The sequence below is a fragment of the Schistocerca cancellata genome, chromosome 5 (genome assembly GCF_023864275.1).
Source record: "Schistocerca cancellata isolate TAMUIC-IGC-003103 chromosome 5, iqSchCanc2.1, whole genome shotgun sequence".
Taxonomy (NCBI): domain Eukaryota; kingdom Metazoa; phylum Arthropoda; class Insecta; order Orthoptera; family Acrididae; genus Schistocerca; species Schistocerca cancellata.
Window position 1 is genome coordinate 292679694 of NC_064630.1, and position 17452 is coordinate 292697145.

The window sequence follows — 17452 nt, forward strand, 5'->3', positions numbered from 1 at the left end:
GACAAATGAGAGTACGGGTTTCCAAGCATTAGAAGTGTTGTGCGATCCTTCAGACTTCTAGAATAGCGAAGAAAGTGCTTTCAGAACTTAATAAAATTTGTTTTTACCATATAACCTGAATTGTTGGCATCACCGTCAGAGCCAGAAGGAGCGTCTAGAACAAAATGTGGTTTGTATTTTGCTCTAGGAAATATGAAGAATGGAGGGATACCATTACCTTCAGCTGATACACATGTTGCTAGGGTTAAGAGGCTGCCTCTTTAAGCAGAGGTTATCCTTCCAATTTGTTTCATATCTTTCTGTACTACCACTCTGTCTGGTTGCTGCACTGTTGTGATCCCCGTTTCATCCATATTCCATATATCTTGAACTTGCTACTTTAATCTATCCCAAACGTTTTTAAGCAAACTGAAGAAATTGTTCACATTTACTTCATTAAAACTGGTGCCCCGGCTAGGCTTTGGGCTTCAAGTGTTCGAATGGAAAAACTCTGATATCTCTTCAGAAAATACGTGTACCAGTGAGGTCCCGCCAATTTCTTTTCAACCCAAAACAGTGGTAACGGCACGTTAACTTCATTTTTGGTAGCGTATTGAAAAGCAAATTTTCTAATTTCCTTCAGGCTTAAACCGAAATAAATATCTGAGGCTTTCTTAAGGTATTCACTTAAAAGATACTCCTGTTGCTGAGAGAAAACCTGTAACACAACATACGAAGTATGTCATCAGTTGTGAACCTGATGTTACGACAGGCATCTGTAGTAGCTAGATATGGCCTTGGAGTTCAGCAGGCCCACAGGGAAAAGCTTACATAACTATTCTTAAAAAAAAAAAGTTATGTCACTTGACTGATGAATACGTTCTTAGGAGTTTTATATCCACTTAGAACATCAGAGACCTCATCAGTATATATATATATAAGGAAAGTTTCCTAAGTTTCCTAGCCAGAGTGGGCTAGAAATTGATTGAACCCGATAGGAAACCTACATGAAGGATGTCAGTCACAATTTAAATATTATCCATTTATATCATGTGATCGGCTACACCGTTATTTCTTATCCTGGCAGATTAACGTTCTTGTTATGATTTCGCGCAGACTTGCTTAAGCTGCAGGCCTTTAACCCATGGCTAGTAGTGTATTTTCTTCTGGTCTTTTTTTAACTAAAAATTACATTTTTACATTGAAGATGACTGACAGCCGCTCGAAATTACATCGAAATGAATTCGCTGACTGCGAATAACTTGGCGTGAGCTGTAACATGTGCAGATGTTCTACCAGTTGGTGACATGTGAAACTTTGTGCCGGACAGGGACACGAACAATGATTTCACGCGATAGGTGATGGCCGGTTCGGCACAATTTTTCATTTGTCACCACCGGGTGAACATCTGCATCTAACACAGATCACACCAAGGTATTCGCAGTCAGCGAATTCATTTCGATATGAAAATACCCTCTCTCCATAAGCTGCTCCTGAAAACTGTAGACGTTACTAAGGTTTCTCTTAGTCTAAATGGTTCAAATGGCTCTCAGCACTAGGCGACTTAACTTCTGAGGTCATCAGTCGCCTAGAACTTAGAACTAATTAAACCTAACTAACCTAAGGACATCACATACATCCATGCCCGAGGCAGGATTCGAACCTGCGACCGTAGCGGTCGCTTGGCTCTAGACTGTAGCACCTAGAACCGCACGGCCACTCCGGCCGGCACTTCAGTGTACTCTTTCCTCCTATCCGCTCGTTCTTCTTCATTTAAAGTAGAATTCCCGTTGCACTCTTAATATTACAACCTTGCTTTTAATTTCACCGAAGGCAGTTTTGACTTTCCTGTATGCTGAGTCAGTCCTTCCGGCAATTATTTATTCTTGTAGCATACGTAGTGCGATCAAGACTGAATTTTAAAAAGAAAATTTAAAAAAAAATTTATAGCTGTTCCAAAAATGTTTATAAAAATTATTTCTTTTTCGATTCCTTCGCATTTTTCATGCAGCCATTTCGTCTTAGCTTCCCTGCACTTCCTATACACTTCATTCCTCCGCGACTCGTATTTCTGTATTTCCTTGAACATTTTTATTCCTTTCTTTCATCGATCAAATGAAGTATTTATTCTGTTATCCATGGTTTCTTTGCAGTTACCTTCTTTGTACCTAGGGTTTTCTTTCAACCTCTGTGATCGCTCTTTTTAGAGATGTCCATTCCTCTTCTACTGTACTGGCTACTGAGCTATTCCTTATTATTGTATCTATAGCGTTAGAGAATTTGAAATGTACGTCATCATTTCTTAGTACTTTCTCATTCCACTTCTTTGCCTATTGATTTTTGCTGAGTAATCTCTTAAGCATCATCCTACTCTTGATCAGTAATAGATTATGATCTGTGTCTACATCTGCTCCTGGATACGCCTTACAATCCCGTACCTGGTTTCGGAATCTCTGTCTGACCATAATGTAATCTAACTAAAATCTTCCCGTATCACCAACCCTTTTACAAATATACCTCCTGTTCTTGTGATTTTTGAACAGAGTATTCGCTATTACTAGCTGATATGTATTACAGAACTCAATTAACCTTTCTTTTCTCTCTTTTCTTGTCCCAAGCCCATGTTCTCCTGTAACTGTTTCTTCTCCTCCCCCTACAACTGCCTTCCAGTCTCACATGACTATTAGATTTTGATACTGTATTATGCTTTCAGTATCCTCGTATACTTTCTCTATCTCTTCATCGTCAGCTTGTGATTCGACATGTATATAGTTGGTTTGCTGTCGATTCCGATAAGAACAATTTCATCACTGAACTGTTCACTGTAACACATTCTCTGCCCTGTCTTCCTGTTCATAACGAATCCTACTCACATTATATAATTTTCTCCTGCTGTTGATATTACTGTGTACTCGTCTGACCGGAGCCCTTGTCTTCTTTCCCTTTCACTTCGCTTACCCTTACTATATCTAGACTGAGCCTTTGATTTCCCTTTTCGGACTTACTAGCTTCCCTATCGCGTTCAAGCGTCTGACATTCCACGTCCAGACTCGTAAACGTTATCGTTTCGTTGATGATTCAACCTTTTTCTTATGGTCACCTCCCCCTTGGCAGCCCCTCCCATAAATCGGAATGGGAGACTTCTCCGGAATCGTTTGCCTATGGAGAGTTCACATTACAATTTTTCGATTACAGGCCACATGGCCTGTGGATACATGTCATGTGTCTTTAATGCAGTTGTTTTCATTGCCTCCTGCATCTTCATACCGTTGATCATTGATGATTTTTTCCGCCTTTACGAGAAATTACCATCCGTAGGACAAGAGAATGCCCTGAACGTCTGTCCGTACCTCCACCCTATTTGACAAGACCGTTGGCAGAATGAGGATGACTTCTTTTGTCGAAAGTAGTCGGCTGCCAATGCTGGTTATTACTCAATATTTAAGCGGTGGCGGGCTTCGAACATTTTGATTGCTAATGGAAGGCGCTACCCCTAGACCACTTTTACGAGCCTGATTAAGTGCCTTAGAGTGCTAGACTTCTACTTCTAGAGAAGTTGAACAGTCCGCGCTGATACATCAACAACTCGCACTATTACTTTTAGGTTGTGGTCATTGGAACGTCCAAGTTCATTACTGCCAGACTGTCAGGTTTTTCACGTTGACACCTCTTACGCGTACTAAGCTGATACCGTAGAACCGACTGGCACACTCACGCCATACGTCTCTGGTGGGGTATCAGATGACCGCTTGTTACCAGTTATGCACCATATACAGGGCGTCCAGAGAGTCCGCCAGTCAGCTCATTTTGAGGAGAGACTATTTTTAATATGGCGAACTCCTTCGATTTCATAAAGTATTGAGTTCATAAATTTGAAGTTACTTGAAGATCAGAAATATAGGCTGAGAGAAAAACCGCTCTTCTAGGAACTTAAGAAAGTTTAGAAATCACTTGCAGAACGACCGAAGTTTACAGCGTCTAAGGTGTGGCGCCAGCTCTCTAACTGCTACGAAAGAGGGATAGCTTCCTTTGGGAATATTAAATAACCTCGCTCACGCAGCTCGCAGCAAAGCCTTAACTAGAAGATTGGTGCCGGAATGAACTAACAGTTCCTCGAGTAACAAAAATTAAACAGGCGAACAAAGGGAATCGCAAAGGTCGAACTCAATTAGCTTCCTTTTTTCCCTCCATTTCTTCACGGTTCAAAGAGGGGCGACAAATTGCCGGGGTGCACAAAACAAGCCTCAGCCGGCCTTCATTAATATTCAGAAGCCGGAGGGCCGGGTGGTCGCCGTGACGGGACGGGACGGGAGGCTGTGCCGGTTGGTTCGCCGAGCTCCGCCCGCGCCGCGCAGCCGTGGCTGCGTCCAACAAAGGCTGCCGGCCTGCGAGGACTGCCTCTTCGTTACGAGCGCGCTTCCAGCTAATAGCCCCGCCGCGTATCCGTCCCTATTTGCTTGTTAATCCACCAACCACGGCAGCGCGCAGCTAGTTGCACTGCACCAAAGCTGGCTACCAGCTGATTACACCGCTCGAAAGCGCGCTTTCTGCTGACGTCATGGCATTCACTTTCTCCCCTATTTTCAAATTGGAGACGGATAATTAAAATTAAAATTCTGATCATTTCCAGTATAAGCGACTCAAAGGTTTTTGGCACTTCCAACAAACCACTTTAGGCATCTTTACATAGCAGAAAGAAATTACCTGTTAATCAACGCACTGTCTTGAGGAACCGTAACAAAACCGAATCCACTTATCACTGTCCTATCATACGATTTCATAAGTAAATGCTGAATTAGAATTGTACTTCAGTATCTGTTTGATGTATTAGATTTTCTCAGAGATTTTTGGCAACATGTTGAACATGATGGCTCAAGATGTTGGGAACTGTGCTGATTAACTGTAAAGAAATTTCAGCACCAATTGAAATTTTATTTGTAACAGCAAGTCTGCTTTCGGTCACCAAGGCCTTTATGAACTGTTTGTAAGATTAGAGGCACATAAAAGTGGAAAACAAATGGAGAAAAGTGGCAAGCCATGTGGCACGCCCTTTTTCATTTAATATGAGACCTAAACTCTTCTTAGATAATGGAGGGGGGGAGGGAGGGAGAAAAAAGATGATAACGTTTTATAAAAGCAAAATGGACTTCAGTGACTGTTAATATTGACTTGTAACTAACTTCATAACTTAACTACATTTAACACGGTGCAAGTCTTCTTTTTCTTTTTGCTTTGTGGCAGCGTGTGGGATCAGGGCCCTAACGAAGACCGAGTCAGCCAGGCAGGTAGCAAGAGGATCTTCTCCGTGCAGGTAGCCTTTCCGGGGGGCTGATGCAACTGTGCATTTAGGACTCGCCTCCATCCTATTGGCCGAGCAGTGGCGAGGGGGAGGAACTTTATCAGCGGGTGTGCCAGCGTCCTTATATGTTCTGCAGAGTGCCTTCAGCAGATAACAATTGAAGCTGCCATTGGCCGCCTGAATGTTGCTATTCAGCGATTGGTGTTCATGTCTCCTTTGGTGGAAAGGAAAGAGGAGGCTGTATAATTCATCTAAAAGAATTTAGAGTTCGTCTGGAGACAGATATGAGGGCGGTTCTAGGACTTCGTTCAGAGATGAAAACAAGGGCAGATCTGAGCATTTTGGTGGGAGACGGAGGCGTAGGCGTATCGAAGAGTTCATCCAGAGATGGAAGTGAGGGTGGCTCAAGTAATTCGTCTGGTGATGGAGAAGAGGGCGGAACGAAAAGTTCATTCTGATGCAGACAGTTGTGCACACATTAGCAGCCGATTGAGGTCCAAAGTTCGTATTGCCAGAAGCACGATCCTCGCCCTGTGCTACAGAGACACAGGTATTCCGGCAGCATTCTGCATATCTGTTGCTGATTATTAACGGTGAGCATTATTAGCAGCGCCGGCGTTATAGTACAGTCATTGGCCAGTATTTAGTCAAAATTTGCTGTTATCTGTATCAGAGCCAGCGTTGCTTTAGTAGATGCATGCATTTCCCGATCTGTCAGCCAACAGCCAATACATTTTTTTTAAAATTAGAAGCCCGATAGTTATTTTTGAACGTCAGTTATGTCTAAAAGGTACGTTTGCATTTATCTTAGACTAAGTCTGAGTACCAACAGGATTACTTGATGTATTTCGTGGAGGATAGGTTTCTAATATCAACTGAAGTTCTTTCATAGTCAGATGCGTTTTATGTTTGCATTTTTAACTGAATGAATTAATGTGTTCAATTAAATCTTGCTTATGTAAAGACCTCAACTTTCAGTTAGTGTCAAATTTAACGCCAGGCATCAGTTATGTCTAAAAGGTACGTTTGCATTTATCTTAGACTAAGTCTGAGTACCAACAGGATTATTTGATGTATTTCGTGGAGGACAGGTTTCTAATATCAACTGAAGTTCTTTCATAGTCAGATGCGTTTTATGTTTGCATTTTCAACTGAATGAATTAATGTGTTCAATTAAATCTTGCTTATGTAAAGACCTCAACTTTCAGTTAATGTCAAATTTAACGCCAGGCAAATCTCAGCTTTAGGATCCACAACTAAGATCTCAAATCTTTTCCGTCAATCATTCTGTTGCAAGCAGTAATTTTAGCGTAGGTATCAACGTGTGTCCGGCTCTTAATTAATTTTCTGATTCAGGGTAACCTTTTCCAACACACTTGGGATTTTGCATAGGTAAAAATGAAGTAAAATGGATAAAAAAAGAAAGAATGTCTTCAAAACATAATCGCATAGTAAAATAAATGTTGTGCAACAATGTCGAAATTTTAAACGGGGCCACATAAATAACTTTCACACTTAAAAGCACAGCGTCGTGGAGATAGACACATGCAGCCGGCGCAAATTTAAAATCTCGTTCCTTAATCTCTGTCTTACCATTATATAATCTATTCGAAACCTTCCAGTGCCTCAAGGCCTCTTCCACGAATACAACCTTCTTTCGTGATTCTTAAACCAAGTATTAATGATGATTAAATTATGCTCTGCACAAAATTCTACAGGCGGCTTTCTCTTTCGTTCCTAATCCCCCCGTCCATATTCACCTACTATGTTTCCTTCTCTTCCTTTTCCTACTATCTAATTCCAGTCCCCCATGACTATTAAATTTTTGTCTCTCTTAACTATCTGAATAATTTCTTTTATCACATTATAAATTTCTTCAATCTCTTGGTCATCTGCGGAGCTAATTGGCATATAAACTTGTACTACTGTGGTAGGCGTGGGCTTCGTGTCTATCTTGGCTACAATAATGTTGTTCGTAGTAGCTTACCCACACTCCTATTTTTTATTCATTATTAAACCTACTCCTGCATTACCCATATTTGATTTTGTATTTATAACTCTGTATTCACCTAACCAAAAGTCTTGTTCCTCCTGCCACCGAACTTCACTAATTCCCACTATCTAACTTTAACCTATCCATTTCTCTTTTTAAATTTCCTAGCATACCTGCCCGATTAAAGGATCTGACATTACACACTCCGATCCGTAGAACGCTAGTTTTCTTTCTCCTGATAACGACGCTCTTGAGTAGTCGCCGCCCGGAGATCCGAATGGGGGACTGTTTTACCTCCGTAATATTTTACCCAAGAGAATGCCATCATCATTTAACCAAACAGTAAAGTTGTATTCCCTCGGGGAAAATTACGGCTGTAGTTTCCCCTTGCTTTCAGCCGTTCGCAGTACCATTACAGCAAGGCCATTTTGGTTAGTGTTACAAGGCCAGATTAGTTAGTCATCCAGAATGTTGCCCCTGCAACTACTGTAAAGGCTGCTGCCCCTCTTCAGGAACCACACGTTTGTCTGGCCTCTCAACATAGACCATCCACAGCGAGAGGCACAACTAATCCAACCCGTAAGGATCTTGGAGGAACAGCTATCCACAGCTTATACTCCAAACCTCGGGCCAAGGACTAGGCCTCTATGTATAGCTTCAGCGTTAGCAACAGATACCCTTTCCGTTGTGGTTGCACCTACGCTACGGCTGCCTGTATCGCTGAGGCACGCAAGCCTCCCCACCAACATCAAGGTGCATGGTTCATGTGGAGAGGGGCTAAATTTTTCGTGTGTGTGGACAATCATAGCTTCAAGCGAAAGGTAAAATATTGTAGAACACTAGAATAAGCGAAGTTATAGTTGTTATATCACCTTTCTATCACCATTTCGTACTGTGTACCACAAGGTTCTGTTCTGAGTCCTCATCAGGTTCTGACATATTTAAATTCATTGTCAGAAGATGCAAGTTTTGTCCTGTCCTCATTTAATAAAAATTATAGGTACAAGAAGTAATATGAACCCTATTTTCGAAAACAGTACAAATAAGATACCTGAAAACGTCAGCAGTTGCGTCAAGACATCTCACTATCATTACATTTTGCCAAGATTAAGTGCATAAAATTCAGTACTTCTATTAAAAAAACAAAAATAGTCCATTGAAACAATGAAATACAATGATTTGATATTACTTTTTGCGACTGTATAAACATTGCAATTTTCACCGAAAAACTTACACACAGCAGTATTCAAAAGGGAAGAAATTAACTTATTCTGCATTTTACATTCAGTAATGAGTTGCAGAAACTGTTTTTGGGGGAATGGAACTGTAAGAGATAGTATTTCCAGAACACACAAACATGTTATAAGCACGATCTCATGTATATTTTTATTTTCGTAAGAGGTGGTGTACAAAAAGGGATACAAAATTTATGCAAGTATAAACGTGTAAGTAGGCGTCAAGGAGTGAACATTAGTACGTAAGGGAGAGATACATGGGTATCTTTTCATTCAATAATATACGAAATATATTTTAAGTAATGGAACGGAATTTACGATTGAATTAAAGAACATTGTGTTGGGTAATTACTTCTATTCTACTGAAGAGCATCATCACATAATTTCTGAAAGTAAGGTTTTAAGTTATTTTATAACCAAAATTAATACTGTAATGCTCTGATATTTCATACTATCGAATTGTTTTATTGTATTGCAATTAAATTAAATATATATATTTCACATTTTTTCATATCCCAGAGACACCTGTCCTGGGGTGTGTCTGATTGACTAATAGAATTTAATGTCACGGTAGACTCAAAGGCGATAACAGTAAAATATGTTATATCTAGTACTAGCGGCCACGAGCGGATATTACGAAAGGCTCTAAGGGAGGCAATCGAAATCGCTAAGCACCCAAATAATTTCAACCGAAAGGAGGAGGGCGTCAAATTAAACGGTATATGGATGCCGGTGTTAAAGAATATGTGTACCACTCGTCCACTACTGGGTGATGGCAACGGCGATCGACGGCGACGGGCAGCGGCCAATTGCACTGACGTTTTCAAAACACGTGACGTCACGCCGCGGCGCGGGGGCGCGCGGACACGGAATTTAGCGGCAGTCAGTAGCGAGCCAGTGTGTGTGTTGGACCTTCCACCGAGCTACGGACCCCCTTGAAGATGTCTCCCGCAGTCGGACACGAAACGTTGGGAATCACCACAGAATTCATCAACCGACCACGGCATAACAGCCCGGATAATTATAATGGACAAGAATGGTTCTGCATGTTGATTGTAAAGTACCGTCTTGGGTCTGCCTAGTTTTCTGTATATTTGACTCTGATGGTCATTGAATACTGACAATGAAAATCTTTTTTCACTTCATAGAGTGGGCTTACAGCCCTTTACATCTTTAGTAAAGCCACCTTTATCTCGGTCAGCCTGTATCTCTCCTTCCTATTCGTTTATATTTCATTACATTTTTAACTATTCTGTCCTCCCCATTCTGTTTGTAGGTCGTTTCAATTTTATGCTCGGTTCGTAAGGTGAATATTAAGTTCTTTAAGCGCATTTTATCTCTGAATGAATAGTGTCATGTCTTTACTCTCATTAAGTGAAAAGTGCACAATAATTTTGTCATAGCACATTTGATCTCTGAATATACAGTTCTTATTTCTGATCTCATTTCGTGTATTTCACTTTAGCAGATAACTTTATTGCCTACTTGTCATTATTGATCAATGTGCAGGAGGCATTTCCATTTTTGGAGTAGCCGTATCTTTACAAAATTTTATTCTTCTTTTCCTTCGATTGTCATGCTTGGTTCAGGTTATTGGTCCACATTACTTGACGCTTACTTTATTATTATTGACTTTTTTATGTGCACAGATATCTCAGCTTAATGTATGATACCTGTTTTATCGACGTTTAGGAAATTGCGGTTCACTGACTACTACCTCAGCTTTCTGATGAACTTTTGAGTGGATAGCTCTTAGCTCGTTCGTATTTCATTTCGGGGACTGAAGGTTCTTTTGAGTAATTATTTAGTTGTCTGCAAAGAGTAGTATTAATGAGTTTCACCTTCGTAATAAAGTAATATAAATACAATTCTAGGAAAGGCTACATCCTTGTCACATTTCTCTGTTGTTCTTTATCGTCTCCGTTCTCAATTTTTATTTATTGCAAGCCCCTTACATGGTAATAATTAGATGTAGTACTTTGTGGACAAATCCAGGTGATGGCCTTGATACTAATGAAATTAGCAATGGCCCAAATTTAAGTTATTGCATGCAGTCCAGGTCTGTCAAACATGTTTCTCCCTCTTTTCAGGGCATTCGTGCGGATACTGTGCGTGTGCTGTCCCAGGCGGATGCGCCGGAAGTACCAGCCGGCGCTTCGGTCCAAACCCAGCCAGGTACAGCTCTTCGTATCTCAGTGTTACTGTCACTAGACGCAAGAAACGAGGTACAAAATTATCGTAGGCCTTAAGATATTAGTGTATACGACGATGACTGTCCTAACACTTATGCAGGAAATTGTTATGGTTGCACTTTCTCCAAAGACTACTTTCCTTATATGATTTTGGAAAAAATGGAATGTGGCAGTAATCAATACACCTATAACATGGAAACCCAATCGATATCCATTTTATTTTGAATAGTTCCCAGATTATTAAAGTATTAACACCTCCTATCATTCTTCTTTAAAAAAAAAAAAATCGTTTCAGACCAACTGAGAACACCATCAAAATAATCATTTATGTCTCTTTTCTTTCGTCTTTACCCAACAAATATTTCCTCATGATGAGTTCTTTTCCCTTTCATTTGACTCCAGTTCTGTCTCTGTTTGTTTTATCTTCCTTTAAATCTTTGAATTGCTTGACTTCTAGTGCCGATTTGCCTTTATTCAGAAATATACCCTGTTCAATCTCCAATTCTTTTATGTCCTCTTTTGTCTTGCTGTCCCACCCATTTTATTTGTCTGCTTTCCTGTTTTGGAAGAATGTGTGGTTCTTTGTTAACTTGTTCTCCTTTATTCCCTCTTAGATCTCCGCGGAGTGTTACACACCTTTTCCTAATCTCGTACGTTATTTTAGGACGGAATGACTAATTTCCTCATTTGGTTACAAAATCAAATTACCATCTCTGTTCTTCACTGAACCAAACATTTTTTGCAAGACTCATTTGTATTTTCCTAATGTTACAATATCATTTTGCATTCAGATAAAAGTTATGTTTGAAATCCATATTTTTACAACTGTGTTTCACCGCCTAAATTTAACACATTAGAGAAATAGTTTATATTGTACACATTCCTTGCTCTTATGTATGCTCGTCATTTTTCCATTTCAGATTTTAATTGCTTGATTTTCACTTTTATGTTTGTATTTCCTCCCAGATATTTAAGTCTGTCTATTTTCATGATGTGGATATATTTGAATTCTTTAAATTCTTGATGATCCACTTTCGTTGGTCACGTATTCTGTGCTTCAACTGATATTTCTACGCCTGTCTCCTCAGATATTTCGTTCAGAAGTTCTAATCTTTTCTTTTCATTCTCTAAGCCAGGTGTTCCCAAACTTTTCCTCTGATGGAAGACTTTGGGAACCCTGGTAATTTTATGGAACGCCTTATTTATTTTGAAGGTTAATAAAAACTTTAAAAATAAGAAAAACTTCTTTTATCCAGTAATTATTTCAATTTTAAATCACACGTAGTAACATAGAAATCAGTTGAGCTGCCCAAGCCTACGCGGCGGATTAACGGTCGCTGGTCTGGAATGCCAGACGACCACATGGATGTTTTTCGGTGGTTCTTCACGTACTTTACGGCTGGTTCACAATCTCCGCCTTAGAAAAAATGATACACAAACAGCTGACATAGGATAAACCACAGAACAAAGTTTTCGCGTTTCATAGACCAATCGAGCAAAGGATTTCCCTTCCTTATGTTCACTGACGTGAAGGGTATCCGATCCTAAAGCAATGCGGTAGCAAGGCTAAAAACTACTTTAATCTGTGAGATCATGAAAACAGCGGAACGTTACAACGAGATAGACGCTAGGCGAAATGGAGCTACACGAAGCTGAGAGTCGAAGCGTTATACAGCTTCGGGTAGAAAAATAGATGTACAATCCATGCGTAGCGGGCATCATGTTCTTGTCTTGGAGAGACACAGTCTTAATTTTGTTTAAAAGCACAGTATTTCCCACCACTAGTGAAAATAATAATTTCATTTCTACAATTAAGTTAGTAAGGTTAGACATACACGTAATGAATGTTAAGTACACTAGCGCCGAAATGTCAGAGACGGAAATAAATTTCGCATGATATATCACTACCAAGTAACATACCTCGATGAAACTTGGACCACTCGTAGAAGAAAGTATGCTAGCGGTAGGACACAGACGGTGTCTTCTCTGCACGATAGCAATGGAAATACTATCGACGATAGTACTGCGAAAAGAGAGTTACTAATCACAGTCTTTCGAAATACCTTCACCAAAGAAAGGCGAAGTAAATACTCCGTAGCTCGAACCAAGAACATCTGCCAACAAGAGTAACTTAGGAGCAGATTTCCACGGAGTAGCGAATCAACTTAAATCACTTAATAAAAGCAAGTCCTCTGGTCCACACTGTTTACCAATTAGGTTCCTTTCAGAGTATGCTGATGCAGTAGCTCTATATTTAAGAATCATATACAACCTCTCGTTCGCCGAAAGGTCCTTATCCACAGACTGTGAAGTTGCACAGGTCACACCAAAGTTCAAGAATGGAAGTAGGAGTACTTCACTAAATTACAGGCCCATACGATTAATTTCGATAAGCAGCAAGATTTTAAAACACAAATTGTGTTCGAATAATATGAATGACGTACACACTCAGTCAACATGGATTTAGAAATGATCGATCTTGTTAAACACAACTAGTTGTTTACTCACACGAAGTGTTGAGAGCTATTGGCAAGGGATTTCAAACTGATTCCGTATTTCTAGATTTCCGAAAGGTCTTTGATACTGTACCACACAAGGGGCTTGTAGTTAAATTGCGTGCTCATGGAATATCGTCTCAGTTATGTGACCGGATTCGTGATTTACTACCTGCAAGGTCACAGTTTGTAGTAACCGACGGAAAGTCGTCGAGTAAAACTGATGTGATTTCTGGCGTTCCCCAAAGTAGTGTTACAGCCCTGTGCTGTTACGTATCAATATAAACGATTTAGAAGACAATCTGAGTAGCTGTCTTAGTTTGTTTGCAGATGATACTGTCGTTTATCGTCTGGTAACGTCATCAGAAGAACAAAACAAATTGCAAAATGATTTAAAAAAGATATGTACATGGTGGTAAAATTGGAAATTGACCCTAAATAATGAGAAGGGTGAGGTCATTCACATGAGTGCTTAAAAGAAACTGATAAACTTCGGTTACACGATAAACCAGTCAAATCCGAAGGCCGTAAATTCAACTGAGTATGCAGGAATTCTAATTACGAACGATTTAAATTGGAAAGAACACATGGAGAACGTTGTGGGTAAGGCAAACCAAAAACTGCGTTTTATTGGCAGGACACTTAGAAAATGTACCAGACCTACTAAAGAGAGTGCGTACACTTGTTCGTGGTTTTTTGGAGTACTGATGCGCGATCTGGGATCCTTACCAGATAGGATTAACGGAGAACACCGAGAAAGTCTAAGGAAGAGCAGCACGTTTTGTATTATCGCGAAATAGGGGAGAGCGTGTCACGGACGTGATACAGGATTTGGGATGGACACGATTAAAACAAAGGCGTTCTTTGTGCCGGCGGAACCTTCTCATGAAATTTGAATCACCAACTTTCTCCTCAGAATGTGAAACAATCTTATCGACGGCGACCTACATAAGGAGAAACGATCATCATAATAAAATAAGGGAAATCAGAGCTCGCACTGAAAGATATAGGTGTTCGTTTTTCCTGAGCGCAGTTCAGGAGTGGAATAATAGGGAATTATTGTAAAGGTGGTACGATGAACCCTCTGCCAGGCATTTAAGTGTGATCTGTGACCTGCAGAGTATCAAAGTAGATGTAGAAACAGATAGACTATCTATACTACACAAGGCAACTGAAAGAAACACAAAATGAAACGAACAGCGAAACAATTATCACACTGAAATCGCGGTTTATGACGGTCTCCTTGGCATTACAAAAGACGGGGAATGATACTTTACAAGGTGTGTGATCTCTATGAACAGCGATGCCTGCTCTGCAGAGTGCTCCCATGCTGGACAACAGGTTTGTAAAGACTTCTCGTGGAAGGGCGTTACTTTCACCACCAGCGCGGTTCACAACTGCTGGTTGGACGTTGGTGTTCGCAGGCGTTTCCCCAAAGCATCCCACATGTACCAGATGTAATTTAATTTGGCGGAACAGGCATTTCAGTTCATTCGTTCCGAGAGCTCTTCCACGAGCGCTATTCGATGCGGTCGCTCGCTGTCATCCATAAAATTGAAGCTATGGCCGAATGCAACCCTGTAAAGTCGCAAATGGGCAAGAAGTAAAGTGTCACAATAACGCTGACCGATGAGTACACAGTATTCAAAGATTTGTGAGGTCAGTACGCTCAAGCAACATAATGCCACCCAACAGCACCTGGACCACCGAAACGGTCAAGTACGAGCGTGCCAGAAGTACACCCATAACGCTAGCGGTGCGGACACGTAATGTGTCCAAATGTGTCCCGGGACATTGTCGAACACGGTTATTTTGATGGTCAAGTGCTACCGTGTGGGGAGGCATAATGCTGTATGGGCGTACTGATCTCCAGATGTTTGAACGCGTTACACTAACAGACAACGTTACTGTGACACCGTGCTCCTTCCCCATATGCGTCATCAGGTGTGCGTTCGCCCTTGACTTCATTTTTAAGGATCATAAGGGGTGATGGCTTCGAGAAACGCGGATGGAGGAGCTCTTGGAACGAGAGGATTTTCGGCGAACCGACTGGTTGGCCCGTTCTGTCGACATACATCCCACCGAGTACGTGTGGGATCAGTTTGGAAGACGTACACTCCTGGAAATGGAAAAAGGAACACATTGACACCAGTGTGTCAGACCCACCATACTTGCTCCGGACACTGCGAGAGGGCTGTACAAGCAATGATCACACGCACGGCACAGCGGACACACCAGGAACCGCGGTGTTGGCCGTCGAATGGCGCTAGCTGCGCAGCATTTGTGCACCGCCGCCGTCAGTGTCAGCCAGTTTGCCGTGGCACACCTAGCTCCATCGCAGTCTTTAACACTGGTAGCATGCCGCGACAGCGTGGACGTGAACCGTATGTGCAGTTGACGGACTTTGAGCGAGGGCGTATAGTGGGCATGCGGGAGGCCGGGTGGACGTACCGCCGAATTGCTCAACACGTGGGGCGTGAGGTCTCCACAGTACATCGATGTTGTCGCCAGTGGTCGGCGGAAGGTGCACGTGCCCGTCGACCTGGGACCGGACCGCAGCGACGCACGGATGCACGCCAAGACCGTAGGATCCTACGCAGTGCCGTAGGGGACCGCACCACCACTTCCCAGCAAATTAGGGACACTGTTGCTCCTGGGGTATCGGCGAGGACCATTCGCAACCGTCTCCATGAAGCTGGGCTACGGTCCCGCACACCGTTAGGCCGTCTTCCGCTCACGCCCCAACATCGTGCAGCCCGCCTCCAGTGGTGTCGCGACAGGCGTGAATGGAGGGACGAATGGAGACGTGTCGTCTTCAGCGATGACAGTCGCTTCTGCCGTGGTGCCAATGATGGTCGTATGCGTGTTTGGCGCCGTGCAGGTGAGCGCCACAATCAGGACTGCATACGACCGAGGCACACAGGGCCAACACCCGGCATCATGGTGTGGGGAGCGATCTCCTACACTGGCCGTACACCACTGGTGATCGTCGAGGGGACACTGAATAGTGCACGGTACATCCAAACCGTCATCGAACCCATCGTTCTACCATTCCTAGACCGGCAAGGGAACTTGCTGTTCCAACAGGACAATGCACGTCCGCATGTATCCCGTGCCACCCAACGTGCTCTAGAAGGTGTAAGTCAACTACCCTGGCCAGCAAGATCTCCGGACCTGTCCCTCATTGAGCATGTTTGGGACTTGATGAAGCGTCGTCTCACGCGGTCTGCACGTCCAGGACGAACGCTGGTCCAACTGAGGCGCCAGGTGGAAATGGCATGGCAAGCCGTTCCACAGGACTACATCCAGCATCTCTACGATCGTCTCCATGGGAGAATAGCAGCCTGCATTGCTGCGAAAGGTGGATATACACTGTACTAGTGCCGACATTGTGCATGCTCTGTTGCCTGTGTCTATGTGCCTGTGGTTCTGTCAGTGTGATCATGTGATGTATCTGACCCCAGGAATGTGTCAATAAAGTTTCCCCTTCCTGGGACAATGAATTCACGGTGTTCTTATTTCAATTTCCAGGAGTGTATTTCAGCGCGTCCACATGCACCAGAGTCTATCCAGGAATTGCCAACCGCGTTGGAGCGCCCTCCCACAAGAATCTCTTACGAATCTTGTGGTCAGATTAGGATCAAGTTGCAGATCATGCACTGCTGTTTGTGGTGATCACACGCCCCATTAAGAAGCATTTCCTACCTTTTCCAACGTCCAGGAGACCATCATAAATCGCGGTGACTTCACTTTACTGGTTGGGTTTCAATAAAAGCGTCATTTCTGTACGTCTCATTACATATTTCCTTCAGTTACCTATAGTGTAACAGAGCCTTCTGTGTGTGGTCCAAGTTTCATCGGAGCTGTGTTATTTGGCAGTGACACATAATGTGAAAGTTACTTTGCTTCATACTTTTTGCATTCCAATGCATTTATAGGTACGTACTGAGTAAAAATTGTTATTATCCACGACATCTATTCATAGATTACTCAGCATCTTCGTAATTTACAGCCAACAGTTAAACAGCCAAGTAAGGATGCTAGACAAATGACGTGGATGCCATATTGAGAATCTTATGGTTATACTATACTTTTAATCTAAGCGTAATTTGTAGTGATAACGTTACAACATCTAGATTACCATATGGTTAAGTTACACACGAGTGTTACCAACGGCTTGGCTATTATTGTTGTATTGATGTGTTTCCTTTTGGTGCATTTTTTATGTTTGCAGAAGATGGGAGCTGGAAAATATTATT

At 42.0% G+C, this 17452-nt stretch overlaps 1 protein-coding gene across 1 annotated transcript in view; it reads left to right on the top strand.

Annotated features, from left to right (window-relative positions):
• The window catches only part of LOC126188499 (dopamine receptor 2-like), a 752795-nt gene that overhangs the window by 702095 nt on the left and 33248 nt on the right, over positions 1-17452 (top strand). The window contains exon 6 of the mRNA XM_049930103.1: positions 10597-10681. Coding sequence (XP_049786060.1) covers positions 10597-10681 — 85 coding nt within the window. The remainder of the gene's footprint in view (positions 1-10596; positions 10682-17452) is intronic.